The sequence below is a fragment of the Protopterus annectens genome, chromosome 6.part0 (genome assembly GCF_019279795.1).
Source record: "Protopterus annectens isolate FY-2018-M chromosome 6.part0, PAN1.0, whole genome shotgun sequence".
NCBI lineage: Eukaryota > Metazoa > Chordata > Ceratodontiformes > Protopteridae > Protopterus > Protopterus annectens.
The window spans coordinates 275,343,435-275,371,365 of record NC_056737.1 but is presented as its reverse complement, the minus strand read 5'-3'; the positions used below and the strand labels follow the sequence as shown (position 1 = coordinate 275,371,365).

Genomic DNA, 27,931 nt, shown 5'->3' with positions numbered 1-27,931 from the left:
TACAATTAAACTTATCTCATAATTTTACTCTGCAAACTTTTCCATGTTTGAATTCTACCTATGGGGCTTTGCTCAGACAGTCCCACTAAAAAGAAAAATGATTACAGTATGTGCCAGACTTGCTGTTTAACCTCTATCAAGACCTATCATTTTGACATATACAAGAGGATAATCTAGGTTTCAGTTTCATGCAAATAAAACTATCTCTCACTCCATTTCTGTTTCTTGTATCTCTACAAAGATGAACACAAAATACCAAATTCAAACAGGAAAAAATGCTCCGTCCTAATCCACTGCAAGAAATCTGCATGGTTTAATGTGCAGCTGATGAAACATCCAAGTCTTTGCAGCAAATTTGGTGATACCCTGTTTTTCTAACTGTGTTGATAACATCTATAACAATCTTTCCAAAGACATCAGAAGGAGAATTTAAGAAAAAAATGCAATGGTTCTATACTTCAGATAATGATTTGGTTATGAGGGCTTCCTAATGCTATATCCCTTGTTCTCAATACACTACTGCTCTGTACTGCACTTTTTTTTTTTTTTTACTCTGACACGTACCTGTCTGATTAGCTTATTATTTGCTCACATCCCTTCTTTCTCTGTTTTAATCCTTTCATGTAATACTGTTATTCTCTAGGTGTCAGGGCTATTTATCTTTTTATTCTGCCTATATGTTTTCATGTGCTGCACCAAAAAATGTCTTACCGGAAGAATGTTGTAACATTCTGAGCAATAGTTCCTGGTGACACCATCTCAGAAGTATGGAATCTGTAATTGTGAACACCCTAACTTTAGGAAGCAAAATGTTATTGCAAAGGAAATACAGCAAATGTCAAAACTCATTTCACTGCCATTTAAGCATGTTTTGTAGAGGATATTTTCCCTTCTCCACCATCCCCAGTGTGGTGGACCACCCCTCAACCCCCCACACCTACACACACACCGAATACCTGTACATGTTCTATCTGCACTTCTTTGCGTAATGTTCTAATAAGGGGCTTTTCTTTGAGGATTTTAAATTGATGTTTGTTTAACCACAGTTAGTTGGAATGTATACACTGACTGTGCACTTCCAGTGGTGTTTCCCACTTTTGCCCACTATAATACAACCCTGGGTTTGATATGTAATTTAGAGGAGTGGGATAGGCTTTGGTGCAGGATGCTTGTTCACCCCTCCACCTTGCAAAAAATATTGTTTTGTGTATTTGGTGGGGGAAGGGTTCATATTGCAGTTTTCAACCTTGAAAATTTGTTAAACCATAACTGGTTCTTGAGACTGCTAATCAAGCATAAGGAAACTCTGATATATACACCCTCTAAGATTGTTCAGTCTTGGTTTGGAATAAATATTCATATTTAGTATACATTCCAGCTACTTGCACATACAGTCGCACTGATTATATTACAAGTCCTTAGCATCTTAGATGGAACCCTTTTCTGGGGTATTAATGAGCCATTTGCCATTGGTGACACTGATAACTAAGCCAGTCAGATGGTCATGCTTACAGGCATTAGACTAATTTGCTTTCATGACTGAAGCTAATCTATAGCTGAAATTATACCAGAACTTGTTGAGTTTGACATACAGTGACTGACATGTTGACCAGTGCCAAATTGTTATGGTCATATACTGCAGGCATGACCACAAATTTTAGTATGAGGACATCATTGCTGGCATTATGTTAATGAATGCATGAAATGAGCATACCTCTTAACCTCTCAGTGAAATAACTTTGGAGAAAGACAGAAATAATAGAGAAGTAAAGGCCCAAAAATAGAGACAGATTTTAAATACTGCTCCTATAAACTTTGAAAGTTGGTAAAATAACAGGTTTTGAAGTAGTATGTATTTTCTAAATGATTTGAAGTCTGAAACTCAAATGTTCATAGATTCATAGGTTCATAGATTAGTACTAGACTAACTGCCCTTGTGGGCCATTTTAAGCCTAGCCAATTACCACATGTGAGTATTGAACCCCGCACCTTGTGTCTGTAAGGTAAACCCCTTAACCATTATGCCAACCTCCCAACCCCTTTATTTATTGTTATTTAGTTACTTCAAACCTCAGTGATGTGGCAGAAAATCACAAATTTTATGAGGAACAAACCAAAAATATGAGGTGGACGTCTGGACATTCTGCGAAAATCTGGACAGTTGACAGGTATGGAACTGAGTTTCATTGTACAATAAGGAATCTGAATATTTGAACTAATATTAAAATGTACAACAATGAAATAGGCAAAAACTGATAAATGAAACCCACAACTAACCAAAAAACCAGGTCACCAGCTTTTAATAACAAATGCACTCAGTATATACGTTAAAATTCACTATAAGGAAGTGCTTTAATTGTGTGAGGTGAATGGCAACTATTTGCATTCAAAAATAATTAACTTCATCAAATTTCCAATTCACTCTAGTTTTTATACACCCATCAGAGTTACCTTGTAAAAAAATATTTAAAAACACTATGCTAGTCACACATTGTAGGCCATCAAACTTGATGCCAAACTTGTTTTTTGTATATTTTCTATAAAATATTGAACATGTTCAAATCCTCCTCGACAAAGAAAAAGCATGTCATCTATAAACCTATAGTACCTTACAACAGAGTTACAAAAAATTATGTCTATAAAGATGTTCCATCTCGAACAGGCCCATAAATAGGTTGGCATGCATTGGGACAAATGGAGCCCCCATCAGTATTACCTAGACTTCATGAACTTAAAATTGAAGTGTTACAACTGATAAGAAATTTGCATTTGAGAGACTATTTTAGGATGAAGGATGGTGTAGAAAATGTTTATCAGACAACTGAAGATAGCATTGCCTCTGAGAAAGAAAGAAATGATGTATTAGATAAAACATTTTTCTCATGTGCTTCCAGTATGGAAGATGAATGTAATGCATACTGTAATTTGAACGCAGCTGATATTGTATGTAAAAATAGTTTTATACCCCTCTTCAAACATGAAGGCATACAAACATTTCATGCCATGATTACTTATGTTATAGAAAAAGTGTTTTTTGATTTTATGGCAAATAAAAGTGAAGTATGCTGTAATCTAAGAATGAATGGCAAGCTTTGAAGGAGTTTGGAAGCCAAAGAAATTTTATTATTAAACCCTCAGACAAAGGTAACAAGATTGTTGTGATGTACGTTTCACAATATTTAAATATGTGTTATGAGCTTTTGAATGACAAAGAGGTTTATAAAGTTGTGAACATACAAGATTATCAGAAAGCATTAGAACAATATCAACATTAATTAAATAGAGGGTTCAGACTGGGATAGTTTTCCAAAATGGATGTAGAAAAAAAAGTTTTGTGTTGAGGGATGTAGAATGGCCTATTTTTATTGTCTCCCCAAGATTCATAAAAATATGCATCATCCACCTGGTAGACCCATTGTCTCAGCATGTCAATACGTTTTACATAATATTGGACTGCGTTTGCATAAGTATTTATTAAATGCTACAGTCAGATTGCCATCTTAAAGATTCATTTGATTTTCTTCATACGATATCAGATGTTCAGTGGGAAAGTGACATGTATTGGGTCAGCATAGATGTGAAAAGTTTATATACGAGCATATCACATAATTTTGGAATGGAAGCATTGAATTTATTTTTGGGAGACAGTCCCATGGCCTGTTATATTATGGATTTAGTTTACTTCAGTTTAACACACAGTTTTTTTGAATTTAATAAGATTTTTTTATCATCAATTACAAGGTATGGCAATGGGGGCTCCAATTGCCCCGATGTATGCCAAGCTATTTATGGGCCTGTTCGAGATGGAATATCTTTATAAACATCATTTTCTTTGTAAACCTGTTGTAAGGTACTATAGATTTATAGATGACTTAATTTTTCTTTGTCGAGGAGATTATGAACATGTTCAATATTTTACAGAAGATATACAAAACAAATAGGTTTGGCATCAAGTTTGATGGCCTACAGGGTGGGACTAGCGTAGTGTTTTTAGATATTTTTTTACAAGGTAACTCTGATGGGTGTATAAAAACTAGAGTGAATTGGAAATTTGATGAAGTTAATTATTTTTTGAATGCAATAGTTGCCATCCATCTCACACAATTAAAGCGCTTCCTTATGGAGAATTTTTACGTATTTTGAGTGTATACTGAGTACATTTATTATTAAACGCTGGTGACTTTTTTTTTTTGGTTTGTCGTGGTTTCATTTGAACTAATATTATTCATTTTATTTTACATTTCTTTGCTGGGTACTGGTCCATTATTTATTTTATTTATTTTTTTTTTTATTTTACATTTGTTTACCGAGTACCGTCCGTCTGGGCCTGAAGCACATTTTCAGTGGAGGCCTTGGGAAAAAAACTATATAGTTCAGCAGTTGAATACAGAAGAGTAACAAGACTGAGAATATACATAATTGTTATATGACATGTTATCAAACATGATAAAAAACAACAAAAATAGCAAAAAAAAGCAAAAACATTATACATTGACATATTATATTAGTCCACCCCATTTGTGGCTTAATGCTGCAAAACATGAGAAGTGCTTGATGCCTTATTCTGGAGGTGATGCATGCACTGATCTTAATAAAATACCAGTCCATTTCAATTTTCCTGATCAGTTCTTTGACACATTCTGCAATCTCATTTCTTTTTATTTGTCTCTACTTCACACACCTATTTACCAGTGCAAAGCTTAGTTAACTGGTCTCTATTTTGCAGGTTACCAATTGATGATGTTTTGTAGCTTTTCAGTATAAATTTCCCTTTCTTCTCTGATGATATAGTGAGCGGAAGCTGTTGCAGTGCAGTGTAGAACTGTATTAACCTGTTTTGTGTCTTGTCTGAGCACCATCAAGAACATTACTGCAGCTGAATTCAATTTAAGATTGTGTGCTGTCATTGGTTTTCTTATATTCTGATACTTTGCCTCAAATATCTGTGTAGTGATCCAGAAACAGGGTCACCCTGTAGTCGCCAAGCAAACCCATTCAAGGTCAACTGTGTAGGACTAAAATAGCATCTATTTTTTTCCTTATACGTTTACTGTCTGACTCTGGACAAACTTTGAACCTGTCTTAAACACAACCATAGTTTCCACTACTGCTGGTTGCCCATGCTATCAGAGTGGTATCTTGTCTTGAGCCCTTTGGTCACCATTTCACTGAAGAGCTATTCTTGAACTCTGCAAAATATGCAGACATGAAATTCTTCAAGTATTTGCAAGGAAATGCCTGTATACCAAATTCCATGAAACCTTAAAAAAGTTTACTAACACTTCCATGTGTACATTATTTTCTAATATTGATACATGAAAGATATTTGCACACTCCCTGTTTATTTTATTAGGTCTTTTATGTTGAGTTTATTAGCCTTAATGCTGTGATTTTGACATAAAATGGTATGCTGAACCATTAGGTAGGCATGCATCTTTTTGGTGTGTACTCTAGATTTATTATGTTTCTGCTTCACTAAAGACTTGGACAGCTGAACCTTGGAAAATAAAGAAACAATTAAGAAATCACTTAAGAAAACTAACCCCACAATGAAACAATTTTTTTTACAAAAATATGTATATTACCTCTCTCTGTCTTTCCTTTTGACTGTTGTAATACAGTTTCATTTCTGGATTTTTGTTGCCTCTTTCCTGACCTTAGCACAACATACTAGTCTTCAAGTTTTATATGGTTTTATATCCCCAAACTCTGTAAGGGAGAAAACAGAACTTACACACACTGTTCTGTTTATGGTGAGGGTATAGTTCTTTTTATTAGGATACGCACATTTTATCGCATTGCAATAAATACTGTTGATTACAGTACTGTTATTTGCTGAATGATCTATTTTAATTTCGCAGGTTCTGTAACAGATAAGCCAACAGGCCAGGGAAATTCTGGAAGGAAAGGTGAGTTTAGCTCTGTGTTTGTTTTCAGCTGTGTTAAAAATAATTTTAATATTGTTTTCAGCAAACATAGGCACATTCTGTTTTTTAAACTACAATGAATTTATGTTATAGTAATTTCTAGAACTAACCACTGCTTTCTGCCTTCCTATGCAAATAATGAAAAGAGCGAGTGTAATTCCCCTTTCTGTGTAGAAATCTTTTTGAAGTATCTAATTAATAACTTTTATAAATGGCTGTTTTATAAACTGGAGCGTGATTTCAGCCACCATCTGACAGTCCCCTGGCACAGCCAGTAGTTACCAGGTTCTCTTTCCTTGACATTTCATTAATAGCCCTCCCTCTCTCATAACTGTCACCAAGCGTCCATTCTCCTGAAGAATAGAAGGTTGTGGAATTTTGTTTTTTTGTTTTTACTTTTTCCTTTACAGCTGGCTGACCTGCTTTTTAATATATAATTACACCTCATTTTTTCATCTTCCCCTGGAGTGGTTTTACTGTGATAATAGCATGTTGATGTTCTTTGTGTTTACTTTCTGAGCATAGCAGCATCAGAGTCAGAAGGACATACCCTAGTTTGTTGATGTGCCATGTTATTTACCTGCAGAAACTAGAAGACTTAGACAGAACAACAAGGTGTGAGTGTGTTGCACAATGCAACTTCACTTACCAAGTCGGCGTTGAAGGAAAAGAGGCCATCTCATTTCCAGCTCCCTTCAACAATCAGCTTTCACAAATTTGTAATCAAATCTAAGCTTTCAATGATTAATAAGAATATTCTTTTTATGGTAAAATGTCACTCCTTTGCCTCAGTTTGGTCCAGAAATTTTTAAGGATGTCATTAATAGGAGTCACATCGGTCTGTCAAAGGAACTTTCAGCAACTGCCAAAGCTGCAAAAAATAACTTGATGAAAATTATTTTCGATGACCAACCTTTTTTGAAGGGGACAAGTCCTCCTGCATGCACCCCATTTATCACTTATACTTAACTCTATGATCACACAGCAGTAGGCGAAAGGCACATTCCTTCTTTGCTGAAAGTGCCTTTCATAGGATCATAGGACCATAGGAAGTTACTAGGCTATTGGCCCTGAGGCCCTTCTAAGCCTAGCCTAGAGTTTAGCCCATGCGTAGACAAATGAGCACCTGATGCCCCTGTCCAGCAGGGACACGGGTGGAATCCCAGGGATGTATTTTCTATTTCCCATCCAGTTATCCAGGTTGCTCTTAAAAAGGGGTACTCTGCTTGACGTGGAGAGGGAGTTTATTCCACATATGTGGGAGCCTCTGGGACACACATCTGTCCTGCTAACAAGTCCTATTAATGTCACAGACCAGGTTGATGCCACGTGTGTGGATTACTTGAGTGGAGCTTGACTTGTGGATATGCAGCAGTCCCACAAAGGCGGGGTCCGAAATCACCTTGTATGCCAGACAGAGGTCACCTCTGAGGAGTCTGTATGAAACAGAGTAGAGGTATAGGGCTTTTAGCCTGTTTTTATATGGAAGATTTTTGAGGCCCTGGATTCTCCTAGTGAGGAACCTCTGTGGTCTCTCCAGCTGCTGCATGTGCTTTGCGAGGTACATGCTGAATGGGGCATTGTACTCAATAATGGGCCTCACGGTGGTGCAGCAGTTAGTGTTGCCACCTCACAGCAAGAGGTACTCTGGTTCGATCCTCGGCTGGGGTGCCTTCTGTGTGGAGTCTGCATGTCCTCCCTGTGGTTGCATGGGTTTCATCCAGGTGATCCGGTTTCCTTCCACATCCCAGAGACATGCTATATGTGGAGTGGATACTCTAAAGTGGCCCTAGGCATGAGTATGTGCATGTGTGTACCTTCTGTGGAAGGTTGGGTGCCGGGCTGGCAACTCAATACTGTAAAACTCCACTGCCAGTCATGAGTGGACACGTGATCTGCGGTGGTGACCCCTAACTGGGAAAAGCCAAAAGAAGAAGGAGATAAGGGAAGAATACAGGGATGTTATGACTGCCTTGTTCCTGGATGAGATGCCCTTACTTATGAGGTGGGCCATGTAGAAAGCTTTCCATACAATGGAAGCAACATGGTGGTCAAAAGTCAGGTTGCTATCAATCTGGATGCCCAAGTCCCTCACAACTGACTGCATGCTTAGGATGTTGTTATTAATGTAATAATTTGTGGGGACATCACTTTCCCCAAAGGGGATGATGATGATGATGATGATGCATTTTTTTGTATTTAACTTGAGGCCATGTTTCTGGCACCAGTCATTTGTTTGGGTGAGACCCTCTTGGAGGATGTCCATGTCACTAGGGGAATTGATGACAGTGGCCAGCTTGCAGTCATCTGCAAACTTGGTCAGCCATAGCCCACTGGTTTTGGCCTGCACCTCAGAAAAGTATATCCCAAATAACAGAGGCACAAAGACTGAACCCTAAGGTATGCCACTCATTATGGGTCTACTGCTTGAGGAGGCTTCCCCTATTTTGACCACGTGGGTTCTATCAATAAGCCAGTTAGCTACCCATCTGGTAACATATGGAATAATGCCTAGTTGAGAGAGTTTATCTATTAAGCCCGAGTGGGGAATAGTGTCGAAGGTTAGTGTTGAAGGTTTTGGCCAGGACAAAGTAGGCAGTGTTCACTGTCTTCCCCTCATCCATGGCTTTAGTGACTGTCTCAAAAAAATCGACCAAATTTAACAGACATGACCTTCCCTTGAGGAAGCCAAACTGTGTGGGATCAAGTGTTTGGAGGTTGCTAATGTCCTTGTTAATGAGGTCCATGATCCATTCCATGACTTTGCAGATCAAGCTAGTTAGGCTGATGAGTCTATAATTTCCCAGATCAGTGGATGCTCCACCTTTGTGTAAAGGGATGATAGTGGCTGTCCTCCACTCAGCTGGGACAAAGCCACTACTCAGGCTGTGGTTGAATAGGATACCTAATGGTGCTGCATGTTACTGCCTGAGTTAATGTAGGATACAGCCATGTATGTTATCAGGTCCCATATTTTTTGCCTTTGAGAAAGCAGTGATGACCTGATCCCTAGATATAAGAGGAAGGGGGCAGGGACTGGGAACACAATTTCTTTCTAAAAATGCCTTTTAACAGTATTTACAAAATGTGTCCAGATGTGCAGCTGTTGTAATGTTTATTTTTTGAATTTTAAAATGTTAACTTATATTCTCCTTTTTGTACTTGAACAGAAATTTGAATTTACATAATTAGTGTGTCACAGATCACCATGGTGTTTTGAAATATAGTGCCTTGGTCTGTTAAGGCAATTGTGTGGATTATGTTCACAAGCTAGCAAAAAACGTAAAGTAATTGTTTTAACAAATGGTTAATCATGCTCTATGCTCTTGTTTTAACCATTGTTAATCACTGTTAAACTTCTACATCTATATATGTGACATATGTAGTACCATGAGCTTCCCATATTTGTATCAACTAAGTGTTTCACCCGGTGATGTATATTCCATTCGAGTCATGTTTTGTCATGTAGTATCTCATCACTCACACAGCATAGAAATGTCCATGCTGGTAACTGTCAGAAATTATGACAAATAACATCACCTGAAGAGTAGGGAAATAGAAATCTCCACAAGAATACTGTGCCAGGAAACCTCCCCAAGAATATTCTAAAAATAACAAATACCCTTACTAAACTCTCACTAAATAATCACATATCCAACAGCCAACACTAAAAATAAATAAATAGTCCCATACTTGAATAGCCAACTAAAGAAATGTTAAATAAATAGTGGTGATCATAACGCTGAAGCAGAAGAGGACTGCAATAAAAAGCAAAAACAAAAAACAAAAAAAAACAAGCCACCTTCACATGTGCTCAAGCCCACAATACTGCAGCTGGCAATCACCTGCTGTCATCCTGTACTTTTAGCATATACCTGTTGCTGTTGAATGGTGCAGCCTTGTTTTTTAATTTGTATGTTAATGTTATTTTACTTTGTTATTTCAGACAGCTGCCAGTTTGGGCATGCAACACTGTCAAAGCAATGGTATGCTATTAAAATTAAGGTGATTCAGCAGTACGTTAAGAAGCCATTTCATCCAGTCAGACTTCGTGCCTTTATGACAAAATTCAAAGACTTCTGATCAGGAATGTCTGGCTAATGACTTCTCTTCATGTTATATATCCCTGCTTAGTCCATTTAATATTCAAGTTCTGGGTGTCTGCTTTGTGCTTGTGAATTCTGTCTGTGCTGTATTCACATGCATTGGTATGTCTTGTGATAGTTTAGTTATATTATATTGTGCCATTCTATATCGCTTGGACTGTAACAGCCCAATTGAATAAACATTCATATAGGAATGTAAATCAACTAGTCTGATATCTGAAGTTCTTAAAACACAATAAAAGCAGTGTAACTGTGCTAGCCTGGGCTAACATGGTAAGTTTTTTTTTTTTACTTTTCAACACAGATTTCATATTATTTGGGTGCATGTTTTTGGCTATGCCAATTGTGTAGCTAACTAAGAATCTTTATGAACAAATGTCTTCTAACCGTGCAGATTTAATATGATTTTATGCCTCTATTTTATTTACAGTTTTTCCTGTATCTTTTAATATCTAAGTCTGGTTTTAACTGCTCTGTTCCCAAAATATACCATCAAGCAGCTGTCTTTCTGCCATGGCCCACGTTCCTGATGACTGACGATCAGTCTAACTTTTTTAATAAAGATTGTCATTACACAGACTTAATTATATGTAAACGTGCCAGGTGACTTTTTAAATCTGACTTTCAGTATGTGATGCCATGCAGAGAAGCATCAGAAAAGCTGGTGTAAAGAATTCATATAGGGCTGGAATATAGATCTAAACCAAACACAATGGTTAAATGACAGGTTTAACAAGAGTCGCAAATATCATTTTGTTTCCGTATTCTTCAGCAAAAAAGAATTTACCAGCATGTTTTCATAAGCATGAGGGTGTTAATGCTATTGCATCTTCATAGTCTGTCATTAATTATGGGTATATTTATTATATCTATTAGATGTATATGCTTATGACTCATTTGATCTAAAATTCACTTGATCTGCAAAGAAAATGGTGGTTTATTTCATCTAAACCACAAATGAATTAATCACATTTGATCAAAAATTATGTTAACTTCTAGAAAGTGACTGTTGGTTTGGTTTAGGAGAATATGAATTATAATGCAGATTAGCGTTAATCATTATTTCTTTCCTAATGCCCACTTTTAAGTTTTACCTCCATATCTAGAAATTTCTGTATGTACTCCAGCAGTGATTCGGTGTGTCAGGAGTATTCTCTTTTCTCTGAAATTGTGCAACTGTGGAGTTAGTATACTTAAGTTGGGGGGGGGGGCAAAGCCCTCCAAGATCATAGTGATATATTTAGCGTATGCTATGTTTTCAGTGAAATGAGTTTCAATGTTATATGTTTTAAATCAAATGAGTTTTCAGTCAAATGAACCATAACTCTCTCTCTCTCTCTCTCTCTATATATATATATATATATATATATATATATATATATATGGGTCTACATTTTCTTATCGAAAGCTGACCCTTTTGAAAATAAAAAGTACGAACCCATTTATGCAAAAGTGGACTTAAATGAAAGTGCACTTTCATGACTACCAGTTCAATGAACCAGTAATAGTAAAAAACAAACACTGTAGCATTACATCACGCTACAATGGGGATAAGGGAATATACCTGTTTCCCCACTGTTGTGCAATCTCGGAGTTAGTTTACATAAAGTAGAGGGGGGTGCAGGGGGGCTTGCAAAAATGAGTTTGTAGTCTTTTTTTTTCACTATTACCAGTTTGTTAAACTGGTAGTCGCGAAAGTACACTTTCATTTAAGGGCTTAAATGGGTTCGTACTTTTTCTTTTCGAAAGGGTGAGCTTTCGATAAGAAAAAGTAGACCCATATATGTATATATATATATATATATATATATATATATATATATATATATATATATGTGTGTATATATATATATATTTATATGTGTACGCATATATGGTTTACTATCGTTATTTCGAACAGCAAAACATTTGCCAAAAAGCAAATTACGTCAGAAGTCCAAAAGGAGATTGTGTGCTTGTAAAGAGCTAGAGCCAGTTTCTTTGAAAGGAAAGAAACAAAAAGATGCTCAGATTTCCTTATGTCCTTAGTCTTAACCAGGTAATATCTGAGCTGCATCTGGAGATCCAAGGTATAAAGAATCTTGTGACTATCATTCTGAAGAGAAGGGAAAAGGAGGAAGATGAATGGCCTGATTTAAAGACAACCCATTAACAACTTTGGGCATGAAAGAAGGACTGGTAAGAGAAAGTCTGTCTCTGTGAAAACAAAAAAAAAACAAAAAAAAGGGAGGGGGAAGCCATGAGTGCCTGAACTTCAGAAACCCTATTGGCAAAAGTAAGACTCACTGACAGAACAGATGTTCTTCATTCCACATTGCTGCAGTCCTAACCATTGGGGTAGTCCGCTGTCCAGTCGGCCCGAATACCAAAGTATATGGCTGACGTCGGTCAAGGCGCATTAGACTGATGTCAGGACGTCAGGGTACTAATGCGCATGACCGACGTCATATCCCCAGTCTTTTTTGCCGCATGGTCCGATGCAGAAGCAGTTTTGCGAGTGCAGGTTGGCGTTCTGAAATTTTCTGAAGTCGGAGTTTCAGACCGAATCAAAGTTGGCTAAGTACCCCGTTGGGGAACATTTTGGTTTTTTCTTGCCTCAGTATTTAACCGGATGTCAGAAAAAGTGAATAACTGTATTTCTTGTGGGAAACAGATACCTCATAGGGATTACCATACTTTGTGTATACCTTGTTTAGGGCCTGAGCACGGCGTTGTTGGATGCCGCTCTTGTGCTAGATTTAACAAACGCACTATTAAGAGGAGGTTAGACTGTGCCAGGTTAGTGTTTGGGAAGCGTTGTAATTATAAAATGCCATCGGATGCTCCGACGCCCGCTTCGTCCAAAAAGCGCAAGGACAAAGCAGCAAAGCCTAGGGTTGAAGAACCGGCAGTCCCGGACGTCGGTTCTTTAGAAGGCTCAGTGGAGCCAGAAGTTTTGCCAGGAGTTTCTGTGGAGTCTCAGGCAGAGACTTTACTGTTACAGGATGTGCCCTCTCAGGAGGTAGGCCAGGCTGAGGGGGCTTCTCAGGTATCTGTTCTTCCCTCTCTTCCTAAGGTAGTTAGAGCCTCTCCTTCTGTTTCCAAGACTTCTTTGAGAGGTAGGCCAAGTTTAGCTTCAGTGGGGGCTTCTCCTAGCACTTCAGGTTCTGTGCCTAAGAAACATATGCTTAAAATGGCAGAGGATTTGATTACTATGATTAGAGGTTCTATGCCCCCTCCTGATAAGAGGCCTAGGGTGGAGCCTGAGTTTGAGGGTTTTGAACAGTGTTCAGAGGCTTCTGAGTCTTCGGCTGAAGACTTGCAGGAGTTTCCTCATTATTCTGATTCTGATGTGGATGATTCCACTCCTTCAGCTTCTCCTCCTGAGGATTTTTCTTTTTCAGAGACTCTGCATTCCATGAGGGAGCATTTTAAATGGGAAGGCCAAGATTTCTCTGATTCCAGGAAGAGGCTTAGGGAATTTTTGTTTTTACCCCAGCATAGGCCCTTAGCTATACCTCCTGTATTGAATGTGGTGGAAGATGTTTTGCAGAGGCTTCCTGAACCCTGATTCTTTGCCTCCTGCCCTGTTAAACCTGATAGGTACTATAGGGTGCCTGAAGCTCATAAGTATCTTTTAAGAGTCCTAGGGCAGACCCAGAAATTGTTTCTCAGGGGCCTAAGGGTGTTAAGGCCTCGGTTGTTAAAAATCCTGTTCCCTCTGATAAAGAGGCAAGGGCTTTGGATAGATGGGGAAAGAAAGTGTATACTTCTTCCACTTTAGCCATGAGGGCGTTGAATTGTCAGTTTCACATGCTAAAATATCAAAATTACCTCCTTTCACAATTGAAATCTAAGGTGGATGCTCTGGCGGAAGGTATTGAGTGTAAAGAGTTGCTGGATTTAGTTCATGTGTCTGAACAAGTGGGTAAGCATTCTTTGCAATGTGGTTTTGATGCTGTGCAGGCCTCCTCGAGGGTGGCTGCCACTGGTTCTGTTCTTCGCAGGCACGCTTGGTTGAGGGATCAGAATTTAGCTGAGCATGTTAAGACAAGGATTTTGGATGATCCTTTACAGTCTGATGTGTTGTTTGGTACGCCTGTGGAAGCAGTTTTAAAGAAAATGGAGGACAAGGCTAAATCTATGCAGACTGTTAAAGATTTTTTGCAGGTGCAGCCTCCAAAGTTTAGCAGAAATTGGCCTACTAAGGGATGGACATATCCTGCTTATGATTCCCAGTCTAGGGGTAGGTCTAGACGTGGTAGAGGCAGAGCTCAAGGTTCTTTTAGGCCTAGAACAGGGAGTTCTCCTGCTCAGACTTCTGGTGAGGGCAGGGGTCAGTCCTTTCGTAAACAGACCCAATGACCTGCCTTTTCAGCTGCCAGTTCATTCTCGTCTGGCAGCTCCTTTGGGAGGAAGACTGTCTCTTTTCAAAGAAAATTGGGATTTAATTACTCAAGACAGATGGGTTTTGGATATCATTCATCACGGTTACAGGTTTTATTTCCATACTTTGCCCCTTTCAAAGGCATGCCAGACGTTCCTCCTCCACAAAGGAAAGAGGCTCACAAGCAAATTTCTCTGTTACTCCAAATAGAGGCCATTCAGCCAGTCCCTGTACCAGAAAGGGGCCTAGGATTTTATTCTCGCCTGTTCCTAGTACCAAAGAAGGGGAACACGTGGAGACCAATTTTGGATTTATCTATCCTCAACACTTTTCTGGACATTCCCAAGTTCAAAATGTTGACGTTACAACAGCTTTTACCTCTGCTGGGCAAAGATCACTGGATGGTAACTTTAGATCTCAAGGAAGCTTACCTTCATGTGCCTATAAGGCTAAGTTGCAGAAAGTATCTGCGTTTTCGGGCTGGAAATTCTCATTATCAGTTCTCTGCATTGCCCTTTGGCTTATCTACTGCGCCCAGAGTATTCACAAAGGTTCTGGCTCCAGTGATAGCTTACTTCAGGCTAAAAGGAATTCAAATCTATCCTTATTTGGATGACTGCCTGATTCTGGCTCAAGAAAAGGAAGACCTTCTACAACATTTGGAATATGTCATAGCAGTGCTAAGATGCCTAGGGTATTCTGTGAACGAAATAAAGTCCAGTCTAGTACCCTCTCAAGACATGTGCTTTCTGGGTGTGAGACTGAATACAGCAGCCCAGATGGCCTTTTTAACCCCGGACAAACAAAAGAATCTCTCCAGTTATTTCCATCATCTATCTCTTCAGTCCGGGCTGACTGCAAGGACAGTCCTTCAAGCCTTAGGGTTCATGGCATCTTGTATTCTGGTACTTCCCAATGCCAAACTGCATATGAGGAAGCTACAATGGTATCTCAAAAATCTGTGGACACAGCACTGCCAGGATTTGAACACTGTCATTCAAATAATACCTTGCATTCAAAAGGAATTTTTGTGGTGGGCTCAGGAATGTCACCTAAACAAGGGACTCTCTGTGACCCGGCCAGAGGCAAGTCAGATTCTAACGACAGATGCCTCAGATGTTGCTTGGGGAGCTCATCTAGATGGAAAGTGGATACAAGACAAGTGGCCTGCCAGACTTCAGCATCTACATATCAACATGAAGGAGATGTTAGCAGTCCAGTTTGCATTAATGGCTTTCAAGGAGTTACTTCTTCCAGGGCAGGTGTTGATTCTGACAGACAACACAACTGTCATGTGGTACATCAACAAACAAGGGGGAACACACTCTTATCCTCTATGCAGGCAAGCAATGATTTTATGGGAAACTGCGCTCAGCTTGCAACTAACTCTACAGGCAAGGTTTCTGCCGGAGCACAGAACTCCTTAGCAGATGTGTTAAGCAGACAAATCATGGATCCCCACGAGTGGAAACTGGATCTTCATGTATTTCAGAAATTGACAGTGTCATGGGGAACTCCAGACATAGATCTGTTCGCTTCTCCACTAAACCACCAGCTGCCAAAGTTTTGCACAAAGGGGTTTCATCACACAGCTTGGAAAGTGGATGCTCTTTCTTTCAGTTGGAAAAATCTTCATGTGTATGCCTTTCCACCTCTGCCTCTTCTTCCAAAGGTGCTCCTAAAGGTCAGACAAGACAAGCCAAGGATGATTTTAATAGCTCCAGATTGGCCTCGGCAACACTGGTACCCACTACTAAGGAGTCTGGTAAGGAAGCCTCCAAGGCCTTTGCCTTTGATTCCACATCTGTTATCTCAGAAGGACGGTCACCTGCTCAATGTCAAGCTTCACTCTCTTCATCTAACAGCCTGGCATATTCTGTTCTGAAACACAGCAGGTCTCAACTTCCTCAACAAGTTTTAAATGTGATTATGGAAGCCAGAAGACCTAGTACAAGGAAGGTGTATGCAGAAAAATGGAAGAGATTTTTATTTTGGAGTGCAGCAAAGAATTTGGAGATTTCTGAGCCTAATTTGAGTGTGGCTCTTCAATATCTTACTGAGTTATTGGACAAAGGTTTGTCCTTCTCTTCCATTAAGATTCATGCTGCAGCAATTTCAGCTCACTATGATTGTGACCCACCATTGTTTTCGCATCCTTTGTTCAAGCAGTTTCTTAGAGGGGCAAAGAATATAAGACCCCACGTAGAGCTCCTACTCCTGCTTGGGATCTCAATTTTGTGTTGGAAAAACTTACTCTACAACCTTTTGAGCCTGCGGCTACTGCTGAATTGAAATACTTGTCATGGAAGACTGCTTTTTTGTTGGCTATTACTTCTGCAAGAAGGGTTTCTGAGTTGCAGGCCCTTATGGCAGTAGAGCCCTTTTGATTTTCCATAAGGATAGGGTATCATTACGTACTAATCCTTCCTTTATGCCTAAGGTGGTTTCTAGTGTGGCTTTAAACCAAACTATTCATTTGCCTACTTTCTATGCAGATCCCCAAAATAAGGGGGAAAAGATTTTGCACACTTTAGATGTACATAGGCAGTTGCGTTATTATTTAAGCAGGACTAAGGATTTCAGGCAGTCTCAGCAGTTGTTTGTTTCTTTTGCTTTGAGTTCTCAGGGCAAGCCTGTGTCTAAGCAAACTATTTCTAAGTGGATTGGGGTTTGCATTTCATTTTGTTATTCCCATCATGGCAAGGAGATTCCAGCTGGGATTAGGCCTCATTCCACTAGGGCTACTGCCACTTCAACAGCATTTCTAAGGGGTGGCAACTAAGGATATTTTGGAGGCAGCTACTTGGAGTTCAGTGCATACTTTCTCTAAGCATTACCATCTTCCTCTCTACTCTAAATCTAGGGCTGGTTTTGCCACAGCTATTTTGCAAGGCATGTTGACAGCTCCTGCTTCCTTATGATTTGCCAGCCTCCCTTAACTCTGCTTTGGGATTCTACCCAATGGTTAGGACTGCAGCAATGTGGAATGAAGAACATAGTACAGTTTTGTACCTACCATAAATGTAGATGTTCGAGGATCCACATTGCTGCAGTCCAATTTACCCTCCCTCCTTCCCCTCTGTGTTTAGGGGTGGTGGTGTGGGTTAGGATATACTCTTGTACATTTGTATATATTGTATATATGTTTGGTGCAGGGTTTTTTGGTTTTTTTTTTGGTTTGGGCCTTGTCTTTTTAGGGTCTTCTGACATCTGGGGCAAGAAAAGACTGAGGATATGACGTCGGTCATGCGCATTAGTACCCTGACGTCCTGACATCAGTCTAATGCGCCTTGACCGACGTCAGCCATATACTTTGGTATTCGGGCCGACTGGACAGCGGACTACCCCAATGGTTAGGACTGCAGCAATGTGGATCCTCGAACATCTACATTTATGGTAGGTACAAAACTGTACTTTTTCCTAGTACAAAGCTGCAAAGAAAAAGAAGCTACAGGCTCAAACAATGGCTGAATCAAATTTTCAAGAACAAAGTTCAGGCCCCAGGAAGGAGTAACAGGCTTTCTTGAGGACCTTATCTGAAGGGCACCTTTCAAAAATTGTTTGACTTCAGATGTAGAAGAAAGGGGTATAGATCAAGGGGAAACAAGCAGAGATGGCTGATAAATGAGCTTTACCAGATAAGTATGCCAGAACAGAATTGAGATTCTCTCACAAAAGAATGGTAATAATATCCACAGAAAGAGGGTCCACTTCATATTTGTGACATCAAACAGAAAATCCCTTCCACTTAGCCACATAAGATTTTCTAGTAGTGGGTTTTCTGGCTTCTTGCAAAACCCCAAAGCAAGCCCTCAGAAAACTGATGTCTAAAAGGGATCAAAATCCTGTCACCCAAAGAGTGAGTAAATGAGGGTGAGTGATCAGTCCTTTGTTCTGTGTGAGAAGATCCATCCTGTGAGATAACTTGTGGTGATTGCCCCTGTCCAGATGAAATAGATGGGCCAAAAGAGAGTGTCATCAACAAGATTTTGGACCTGTTTCACATGATCTTGTACAGGACCTGTGGTAGTAGAGAAAGAGGGGGATGGGCATGCAGAAACATCCCCTTCCAAGAAAAAGATGCCTGCTGAGAGAGGAGGCAAAAGATCTGGTTGAGGAGCTCTCCACCAATGAACAATTTTCAGAAATACCTCCCTACAAAGCATCCATTTATGAGTATCTGCCCTGGAACTGCTCAAATTGTCTGCCACTAGATTATGCTCTGAGGGAATGCAGACTGCCTGAAAGGTCAGCTGATGTTGGATTGCAAAATCTCAAGCCCAAAGAGGCAGTCTGTAAAGACAGTATGGTTTTACTTCCACTTGCTTGTTTCTCTACCACATAAACATGGTGTTGTTTATGAAAATTCTCAAAAGACCTGGGACCCCAAGGGAGTGCAAATCATGAAGAACCAAAATCAGAGCTCTCATCTCTTTGATGTTAATATTAGATGTGCCAGTTGCTGAGAAGATCAAACTCCCTGAACCCTGATGTCATTGGAAGAGGCTCCAAACCCTGAACTGAAGCATCTGTTCCAGGTCCTGAGTGAGGAAAAGAACCCAAACCAGAAGAGAAATCTAATGAATGAACCAGAGATACCTGAATTTGAGGCAAGACAAGAGAGGGATGAGACTATCCAGAGGATGGTGATGTTGAAGCCAACGACTTTTGAGGTACTACTGAAACTTTCTTGTAAAGTCTGATGAAGGTTACCACAGGAATGGTGGATGCCCTGAACCCCCAGAGCTTGAAGAATTTCTGTTGCAGGAACCACCTGGGGAGGAAGAAGATATTGGAAATGAACTGTCAAGGAAAATACCATGGGAGGAGGAAACAAAACCAGCATTGGTAAGGTCTGAATCCTGCAACCCAGAAAAACTTGGTCCTGAGAAGGGACTAAAACAGACTTTTTGAGATTTAAAGTGAACCCCCAGACTTCTGAGCAGAAGCAAAGTATATTCTAGATCCTGAAGCAAAAGCTGCTGAGAGGGGGCTAGAATTAGAAAGCCATCCAAATAAGGGAAAATTTGAACTACCTGAAATCTGCAGAAGGCTACCACTGGAGCCAGACATTTGGTAAAGACTCTCGGAGCTGTAGAAAGACCAAAAGGCCAAGAAGAGAACTGATAATAGGTGTGGGAAACAGAAAACTATAAAATTGTCCTGAAGAGAGGTTGAATAAGAATGTGAAGGTAGGCATCCTTCAAATCTAGACACACCAAGAAGGCCTGAGAAAGTAACAGAGGATACAGAGACTGGAGAGACATCTTGAATGAGGGAACGTTTAGAAATGTGTTGAGAAAGAAGAGATCTAGAATGGGCCTCCAAAAGCCCTCTTTCCTGGGTACCAGGAACATTCAGGAATAAAACCTTTTATCCTGCTGAGAGTGTAGAGCAGGTTGAATAGTTCCTTGTACCAAAATGTCTAGAAAAATTGAAAGAAAGTGAGGAAGATGGCAATAGGGAGATTGGGGAGTGCCCAAAAAGGGGAGGTAAGGACTTCCAAGTCATGTAGTGACTTTTACGAATGATGGAAAGCACCCAGGAACCTGTGGTGATTTTTTGACAAACTGGAAAAGACAGAGTCAATCAGAGGGAAAGAGATACCTGGCCAAGGGGCAGAAGAGACTGAATGTCACATTGAGACTGATTTATCTGAAAAAGAAAGCTTTTTGACCCTTAATACCCTGAGAAGGCTTTTCAGGAAAAACATTTTAGAGATCTCTTACCTCTGGGAGGCTGTCTTTGCTGGCTACACACAAAGGGATATTTAGATGGGCAATTCCTTTGAAACGTATGAATAGGAGAAAGGAGGCTCTGCTTAAGGTCCTGCATGACCTTCCTTGTTCTACAAGGTCTTGAAGAGCTCAACAGCAGCAGAGCCAAACAGATTCTGATTGTCTAAAGGAGAGTTCAGTAAATTGACCTTAATGTCTTCACAAAGGGATTATATAAGCCTTAACTAGGAATACCTCATACTCTGGAACAGGCTACCCATCTATGTCAAGCAAAGTTCTTCATTAGCACTCTTCAAGAAGAATCTTAATGAGTGGATGGGGAATAGGAAATACACCCTGGGGATCACTTCTGTGTCTCTGCTCGACAGTGGCACAGGAAAATAACTTTCTTGGGTGGCGTAAGCCAGGGAATCCTGTTGGCTAGGCTTACGTAGGCCCTTGGGCCGATAGCCTAGTACCCACCTATGAACCTATAACCCTATGAACAGACCCTGACACAGCCACCCTAGAAAAGGCATCAGCTGCCTCATAACAGTATTTGATAGAGTGATGAGGTACCTGGGAAGATCAAAAGGGAAATGACAGAGGACTTGGTTTCTGAATCAGGCATATTCGACAGAACACCCACAAGTTTGGAAACATGAGCTAGTATGTACCTGGTCATATGGGTCTGGTAATTTATGTCCCTAAAAGCTAAGGTGGCACAGGAACATACTTTTTTTATAACTGTCTGTGGCTTTATTGCCCTTGTCAGATGCCAAAAGCTTGGAAGAGGACAGTTACTTAGAACCCAGAGAAATCACTGCAGAATCAGAGGAAAGTCTGTTGTATAAAAACATTTGAGCCTCAGGCACTTATAAAACCTGTCAGATTTCTTTAGAGCAGAAGACTGAGAGTTAGGTGCCTGGGAAGCAGAAGAAAAAGTGTCTGAACAGACATCCAACACTGGAGGGACTGTTGAAAGCTGAGATGAGTCTATCTGAAAGAGGTCTTAATATCTGTTCTGGATGTCAGAAATGTGGGAACAGTCCCATTTAAAATGTTCCCTCATATGAACAGTGGTGTCCCCAAAAGATAATTCCTCAATGGAGGAGTCATGGGAAAGGGAATCCTCTTCCTCTGAACCAATCCCAAGAGGGGAATGGATCTGAGAAGGGTAAGCCAAGGATTCCTCCCCAGAAACTAAGTCTGCATGCTTACCAGAGGAATCAGAATCCCAAAGTCGTTTAGAAGGGGTTGAAGACAAGGGAACAGATGAAATAACAGATAACCCCTGACAGGGCTTCAAAGCCATAACAGCTTTGAAAAGCCCCTGAGTAAAATTCTGTCATTCTTTATGTGGGCCCTTACCTCCTTAGCCACAGGAGCTGTGTGTCTATTTTTTTGTTTCTTTTCCAAAGGAAATGCCCTGACAAATTGTGGTGGGATCAGACCCCCAACCTAACTTCAATAAGGGAACCAGGAGCTTCTTCCTAAAATAATCTAGGGAATCCCCCTAGGTCCCTTGGAAGTAATCATCCATGGTTCCCTTTCCTCATTTGCAGCAGACTTAGGCACAGCCTCAGTGCACTTGCAGGTAGGTAGCCTTGTGTCAGTCTTCAACTGGCTCATGACAGAGGAGGTTGGTGTTGGTGTTGGTGTCATCAATTACATGGAGGGTAATGCTAATCTAGTGGTTTATTGCTGTTTTTGTAATGGAGTTTTAATTTAAAATAATTTCATTTTTGCAGTGAATTATTTTCCACAGCATATGTATGAAACAGGAAGAAGTAGTGGGCATGTGCACATCTGTGTACATTAGCATGCACACACAGGTTGTAGCTTGTTCAAGTCAGTTTAGTTGTGCTTCTCATGTATGTTTTTCCTTCCTGTGTACCTACAGAGGATGTGGTTTTACATATGGTTTGCAGGCAATTACTGAACGGGAGGATAGTTATTTGTTTTTCTTGCTATTTACTGATTATATTACCTCTTATATTTTAATGTATTCAGGCTTGCAGATTTACTGCTGTCTGCTGTGTTTCTATTGCAGTTTTTATGGATCACTGTGTGATTCTTTTTGCCGAGGATTAGGTTACTTATTTGAAGCAGTTTGGTTAAGAGCAATTTAGTCATGTTCTTTTAGTTAAATTTTATCTGTGGGGATATTGCAGAATGAATTAAACTACCAGTTGTATAAATGTTACTGCGACCTAACAAACTAAGAAAAGAACTGAAGCTACGGCAAGCCAGATTCACACTGTAAAAACATTAGTAAAATAAGCACTTTCTTCCCCTAAAACACTGGGACTCCATTTTGCTATGATTTTTTTTTTTTGCATGCAGTGTTAAATGAAATAGAACTAATGCTGCCTTTTACTTTCACAGTTTTCTTTTGTAAGCATTGAAATCTGTGAAGTAGTTATTACCGACAGTCTCTCAGTCCGCTCTCAGTGCCTGAGTCACTGTCCGATGATCCCAACCAAAGTTACCAGCTCCGTGACCATCTAAACCAAAGTAGTGCTGCTGACTGTTTCTCACTCTCTTTTTCCCAGCATGCAAAGTGGATGAAGAGAGAAATATATATATATATATATATATATATATATATATATATATATATATATATATATATATATATATACACACACACACACACACACACACACACACACAGTGGATATAAAAAGTGTACACACCCCTGTTAAAATGCCAGCTTTTTGTGATATAAAAAAGAGACCACAATAAATAATTTAAAAACTTTTCCCACCTTTAATATGACCTATAACCTGTACAATTCAAATGAAGAACATGTTAGGGGAAAAATATAAAAAATAAAAAACGTACAATAAGCTGCAGTGGTTAAAGTTGTTTCTGTAGATGTAATGCTGATTTTTGATAATCCTCAAGAAATTAAGGCAATTTTAAATGTGTTGTCAATATGTTCATTTTGTGAATTAATACCGATTAACCGCATAGCAATTCAGTAAGCTCAGTGGGAATAGAAAGAATAGGAGGGACAATAGGAATCTCAAGAAAAAGGGGAATTATTTTGTGTAATTTAACAGGTGAACAATGGTATAAGGATTTTTATCTCTATTTGACCGTGAAGTGTTATGAACAGAAATGTTTTCAAACCTTTAGTGTTATAGCATGTTTTAGAGAATTGGCCATTGTAAAATTCAAAATTATCCCAGTCATTGTAAAAATCCAAACTATTTTAAGATGCAGCTACTGAAAGAAGACAGATACAGTTTATAACAGCTGCTGTACTTGTAGTAATTAACAGGGAGATTCATTCATCTTTTTGTTTGTATTTCTTTTATTTCTTAGAGAATTAATTTTTTTTTTAAATTAATACTGTTAAGAATGAAAATGAAGGAGTCTAAATATACTGATAAAATAAAAGCATTAGGCTGATGGATTTATATAAAAATTTGGCAAGTTTTGGAAATTAGCCAAGTGAGATTTTGTAACCTTATGAAGGAACATGGCATGTAATGGCATGTGTGGTGGTAGCTGAATGAAGGGGTGAGGGAAGAATGGTGTATGTGCCATTTGGGCTAAATATGCTTCAACTGTCAAGATTAAAGAAGAAAGATGACATAGGAATTTAGAGTTTGTGAAGGGGCAAACTCAGCTTGGACAGCTCATTCTCAGAGCTGCAAGACAAATCTATATTTTAGTAGCTATAAAGTGGTTTCTAGCAGTAACAATCGTTGATTTTTTTCCAGACACTGCTTTCTGAATATTTGTCTACTCTAAATGCATCTGTCGGTGGTAGTGGCAGGACCTAAAAATATAGGTGGGTTAAGGCTCGAGTCCCCAGTCATTGGACATTGATAACAAATTGGCAAAGTTAACAGTGTTATCACATCTTGCTGGAAACCACTGAAGTAATGCAGGAAAATGCTTCTCTAAAACTTACCTTAGAGACTTGTCCTACCAAGACTAGATTCTTAAAAATGGCAGTGAATATATAGACCACCTGCTACAGGAGTGCTCTGTTGTGACTATGGACCACTGATTTAAAATTAATGAGATATGCATGAAGACAATTGACCTGGAGAAGAGAAACTAGCAGAGCAATCTAGAGCTGGTTAGCATGAAGGAGGCCACCAAAGATGACTGAAGCTGGGCTGCTGTGAGAGTTAAGGTATTGCTGAGATGGCACCTGGAGCAAAAGAAGAAAGATCAATTACTGGGGATTTTGGGAACCTAACACATCACATCATTTTAACCCCCCCCCCCCCCAGCAAAAACATGCCTCATTTCTTTGTTGTTTTGGCAAGATGGAGTCATAGTGGGGTGACAAAAATGCTATCATTGCAAGTGATTTCAGTGTCACCTTAACTCTGTAAGGGACAGAGTTACTTATTGCTGTTTGCCAACATTTGCACCTCACTAATGTTTGGCATGATCTGTACCCCCTTGAGATATGGTACACACTTATCCCTGCTGGGAGAGTGAATGGCAGTAGGTTAGATTACCTTGTTCTGTCTTGCAGGCCAGTTAGTTCTCTGGACAATGCAGTGTTAGTCCTGACCCTTTCACTGATCGTGAAGCAATACCTCTTTCAGAGGAGGTTTCCTTAACTTCACATGGCACTTGCACATGGAGAATGGTCCAGTTAATATTGAATAAACCAATGGTCAGTGTCCAGAGTAAGGAGCATGTCAAAAAATATATAAGGAAAATCTGATAGAAAGTCTTCCAGCAGTAGATAGGCTAAGGTGATGTTTCTGAAGATGCTAGATAATAATATCTACAAAAAAAGAGAAATTAGTGTTAGAAGAATGTTAGACATGTAAGAACACCAGATCCAGCCACCTTGAGGAGGTATAAGCTTACCTATAATAATCTCACTCTGGAGAAAGCGGCTACATACCCATGGGCTGAGGGAAGTAAGCTAGGTATGCTATTGACCTTCAGTTCCCTGGACTGGTCCTGCAAACTTCCATTCAACAAAAAGAAAACTGAAGTTGTTTTCCATGGGGTACTAGCCAGATAGTCAGCGGTCTGTTAAAGATATCTGTGAGTGGTTCTCCAAATGAGATTGTTAGTTTCTATGTACTCTGTCCAACCTGGTCCCTGTGCTTTGTCCTTCAGTGTGCTGGCCAGTTCCTTATGAACCCATTCTGTCCCTTCTAACATGTACTTATGTCTCTAACCTCGTCTTTCTTTGTCTCCTGGTGTGGTATCCCTTCCTCTTTTCCTTTTTTGAATAAAAAATGAAACACAGGATCTGTGCTTTAGCAATGTCTTTGTCAATGCTCTCCTCCATTCCAGTGTCACCTTCTTCCTCTCTGAAGTGTACCTGAACGGTTTACTATCAGATGTTCGAAGTGAACTCCGTCAACTGCACTTCTGTCGAACATGGACGTTCGAAAACGGTAATATCGAACACCAAAAGCCAACCTAGGAATGGATTTTAACATGGGTCAAGATAGGGGAGAGGTTTGTAGTTCAGCAATAACACTGAACACCTATCTTGACCCATGTTAAAACCATTCCTAGGTTGGCTTTTGGTGTTCAATATTACCGTTGTCGAACTTCCGTGTTCGACAAAAGTGCAGTCGATGGAGTTCGCTTTGAACATCTGATAATAAACCACCTGAACGTGTTTCCTTTCCTGCTTTACCCTGTGGACTAGTTTCTCTCCATATTGTCCTTGACTGTCTTCTCTTTTTTAGATGATTCCTTCTTTGATTTGATCTAAGCCTCTTTCTTTTCCTTGCATCCTACATCTTTCCACTATTTGATTTTTTTCTTCTTGTTCTTGACTACTGACTTGATTTCTCTTGCCATCCTATCCTCAGATGATTTTCCCAACCACTCTTCCCCATTCTTCCAGTTCCTGCCTCACTCTGCTCCCAGCTGCTTGTAGTCCACCCTTTGGTAGTATCACACTGCTATGTTTGTCTTTTGGGCTACCACAAATCTGCCTCAAGTGAACTTCACTGCAGAGTTGTTATTATTGGCTGGTAATTATTTCACTTCTGTCTTATGAGCTTTGCATGACCTGTTCAGGGCTAAATCTAGAATGTTACTGTCTAGTGCTATCTTGCATCAAATAAGCACTTTCTTCTGGATCTGCAAGTATCTTTCAGAAAGGTACCCCCCTTTCCCTTCCTGTCTCTCTTTGAATGTAATAGAGTAGAACTATCATATCCTAGTGCAACCTTTCTACTGCATAAATATTGCTTAAGTCTATGTGATTTTGGAAATGTCTACCTTATCAGATCACAGGATGGACTTCAATTTCCATTTCTCTTCCCAAAGCTCCTAGCATTGCACAGCATCACCTTCCAACTCCTTATTTTGCCACCTCTTTTAATTTCTTAGGTATTCATAGGTTCATAGTTAACCACTAGGCTAGCTGCCATTGTGGGCCCTTTTAAGCCTAGCCAATTTCCCTCAAAGGTGAGTATCAAACCGTGTACCTTGTGCCTGTAAGATAAACACCTTAACCATTATAAAAGCACATGCATTTTAAAGTAAAGCTTGTAAATAAAAAACGTTTCTCGCATTTACAAAACTATCTGGATTATTCATTATCCCTGAAAGATTTTGTTGAAGTTGTTTCCATTTTTACTGGTTTATCATGTGTTTTTGGACCTTAACCATTATACCAACCTCACCCCTCAAAGTGTCTTTCATGCTTTCTGGCTTTTTATGTCACCACCATTGTCTGTCCTGCCTTCTACTTGCTGTACTTCAGAAGCTTTTTGTGTGCCTTCTTCTCCCCTACCTCATTTTAAGACATTGTGGAATCCACATACTTTCATTCAGCAATACCACCCCTCTTGTACTGCTTTGAAGCCACACCTTAACATAAACCTGCTCCCTGTTTCCTACTTTTACTTCCTACGTTTTTTTCAGTTGTATGCAAGCTACCTGTGCATAGACACCCATTTAAAAGTTGCAGTAAGAATTTCAGATACTGGAAAGGATTCACCGCAACAAACAAGAGCTTTTATAGTCTACTTAGACTGCATGACTTTGAGATCACTGGCCCCTGGAAGTCTTGAATGGTTCAAAAGAGTTAGGTATTGACAGGCATATTTACTCTAAAGGGAGAGTTCTCTGTTGGCTGCATTCCTGTCTCCATTTTGCATTGAACTTTACCCACCACAGAGACTCCATTCAGGACGTAGGGTAGCTTAAGCTTCCAGTCTGACCTAGTTTCATTTCCAGGGGATCAAGCCTCAGACATATGTATGTACTTTTCTTTTTGTCATGGCTTGGGTCCTACTACCCTTTTTTGACCTTCAGTTCCCCATCTTCTATTGCTGCATTCATTCATCTACTTAATGTTGGAGTCCAAAGACTTGACAGCCTTCCTTGTTCCCAAGTGCCTCCCCCTGCTGCTAAGTGGGTGTAGTGCAATATCAGCTGTGCTACCACCAGTGTAAGTAGAAGATGGTGAGCATCTACTGTGTTCAACGAGGGTGTGACTCGCCACTTGGTTGTACTTATCACACCCTTCCTTGAGTTTTATCTCATTTATGTATTTATTTATTAATTATCTTCTCTTCTATTCTTTTATCTATTACTTGACCAGGTAAGCCTGGACACCATTGTCCCTTTTAAGGAGGTGACAAGGGAGAACTCCGTGGTTAAGTGACTTGCTCAGAGTCACACAGACGGCAAATAAAGCTGGGTGAAATCACCCTCTGTACCTTGGGCATAGAAAGCAGCTTATTAACAGCTCAGAGTTTTAGTCCAATGCATTAAATGGCAGTCTTATCTGAGGGTACTCCTAAAGTGGCACTTCAGCAGCTGAACTAGTACCAGCCCCATCCGTTCACTGAG

The 27,931-nt window shown here is 39.7% G+C and overlaps 1 protein-coding gene across 5 annotated transcripts in view; it reads left to right on the top strand.

Annotated features, from left to right (window-relative positions):
• SMOC1 (SPARC related modular calcium binding 1) overlaps positions 1 to 27,931 on the top strand; it is a 1,430,756-nt gene that overhangs the window by 654,807 nt on the left and 748,018 nt on the right. For all 5 annotated transcript variants that reach the window (XM_044074027.1, XM_044074032.1, XM_044074030.1 and 2 more), the window contains exon 5: positions 5,862 to 5,909. In XM_044074027.1, coding sequence (XP_043929962.1) covers positions 5,862 to 5,909 — 48 coding nt within the window. The remainder of the gene's footprint in view (positions 1 to 5,861; positions 5,910 to 27,931) is intronic.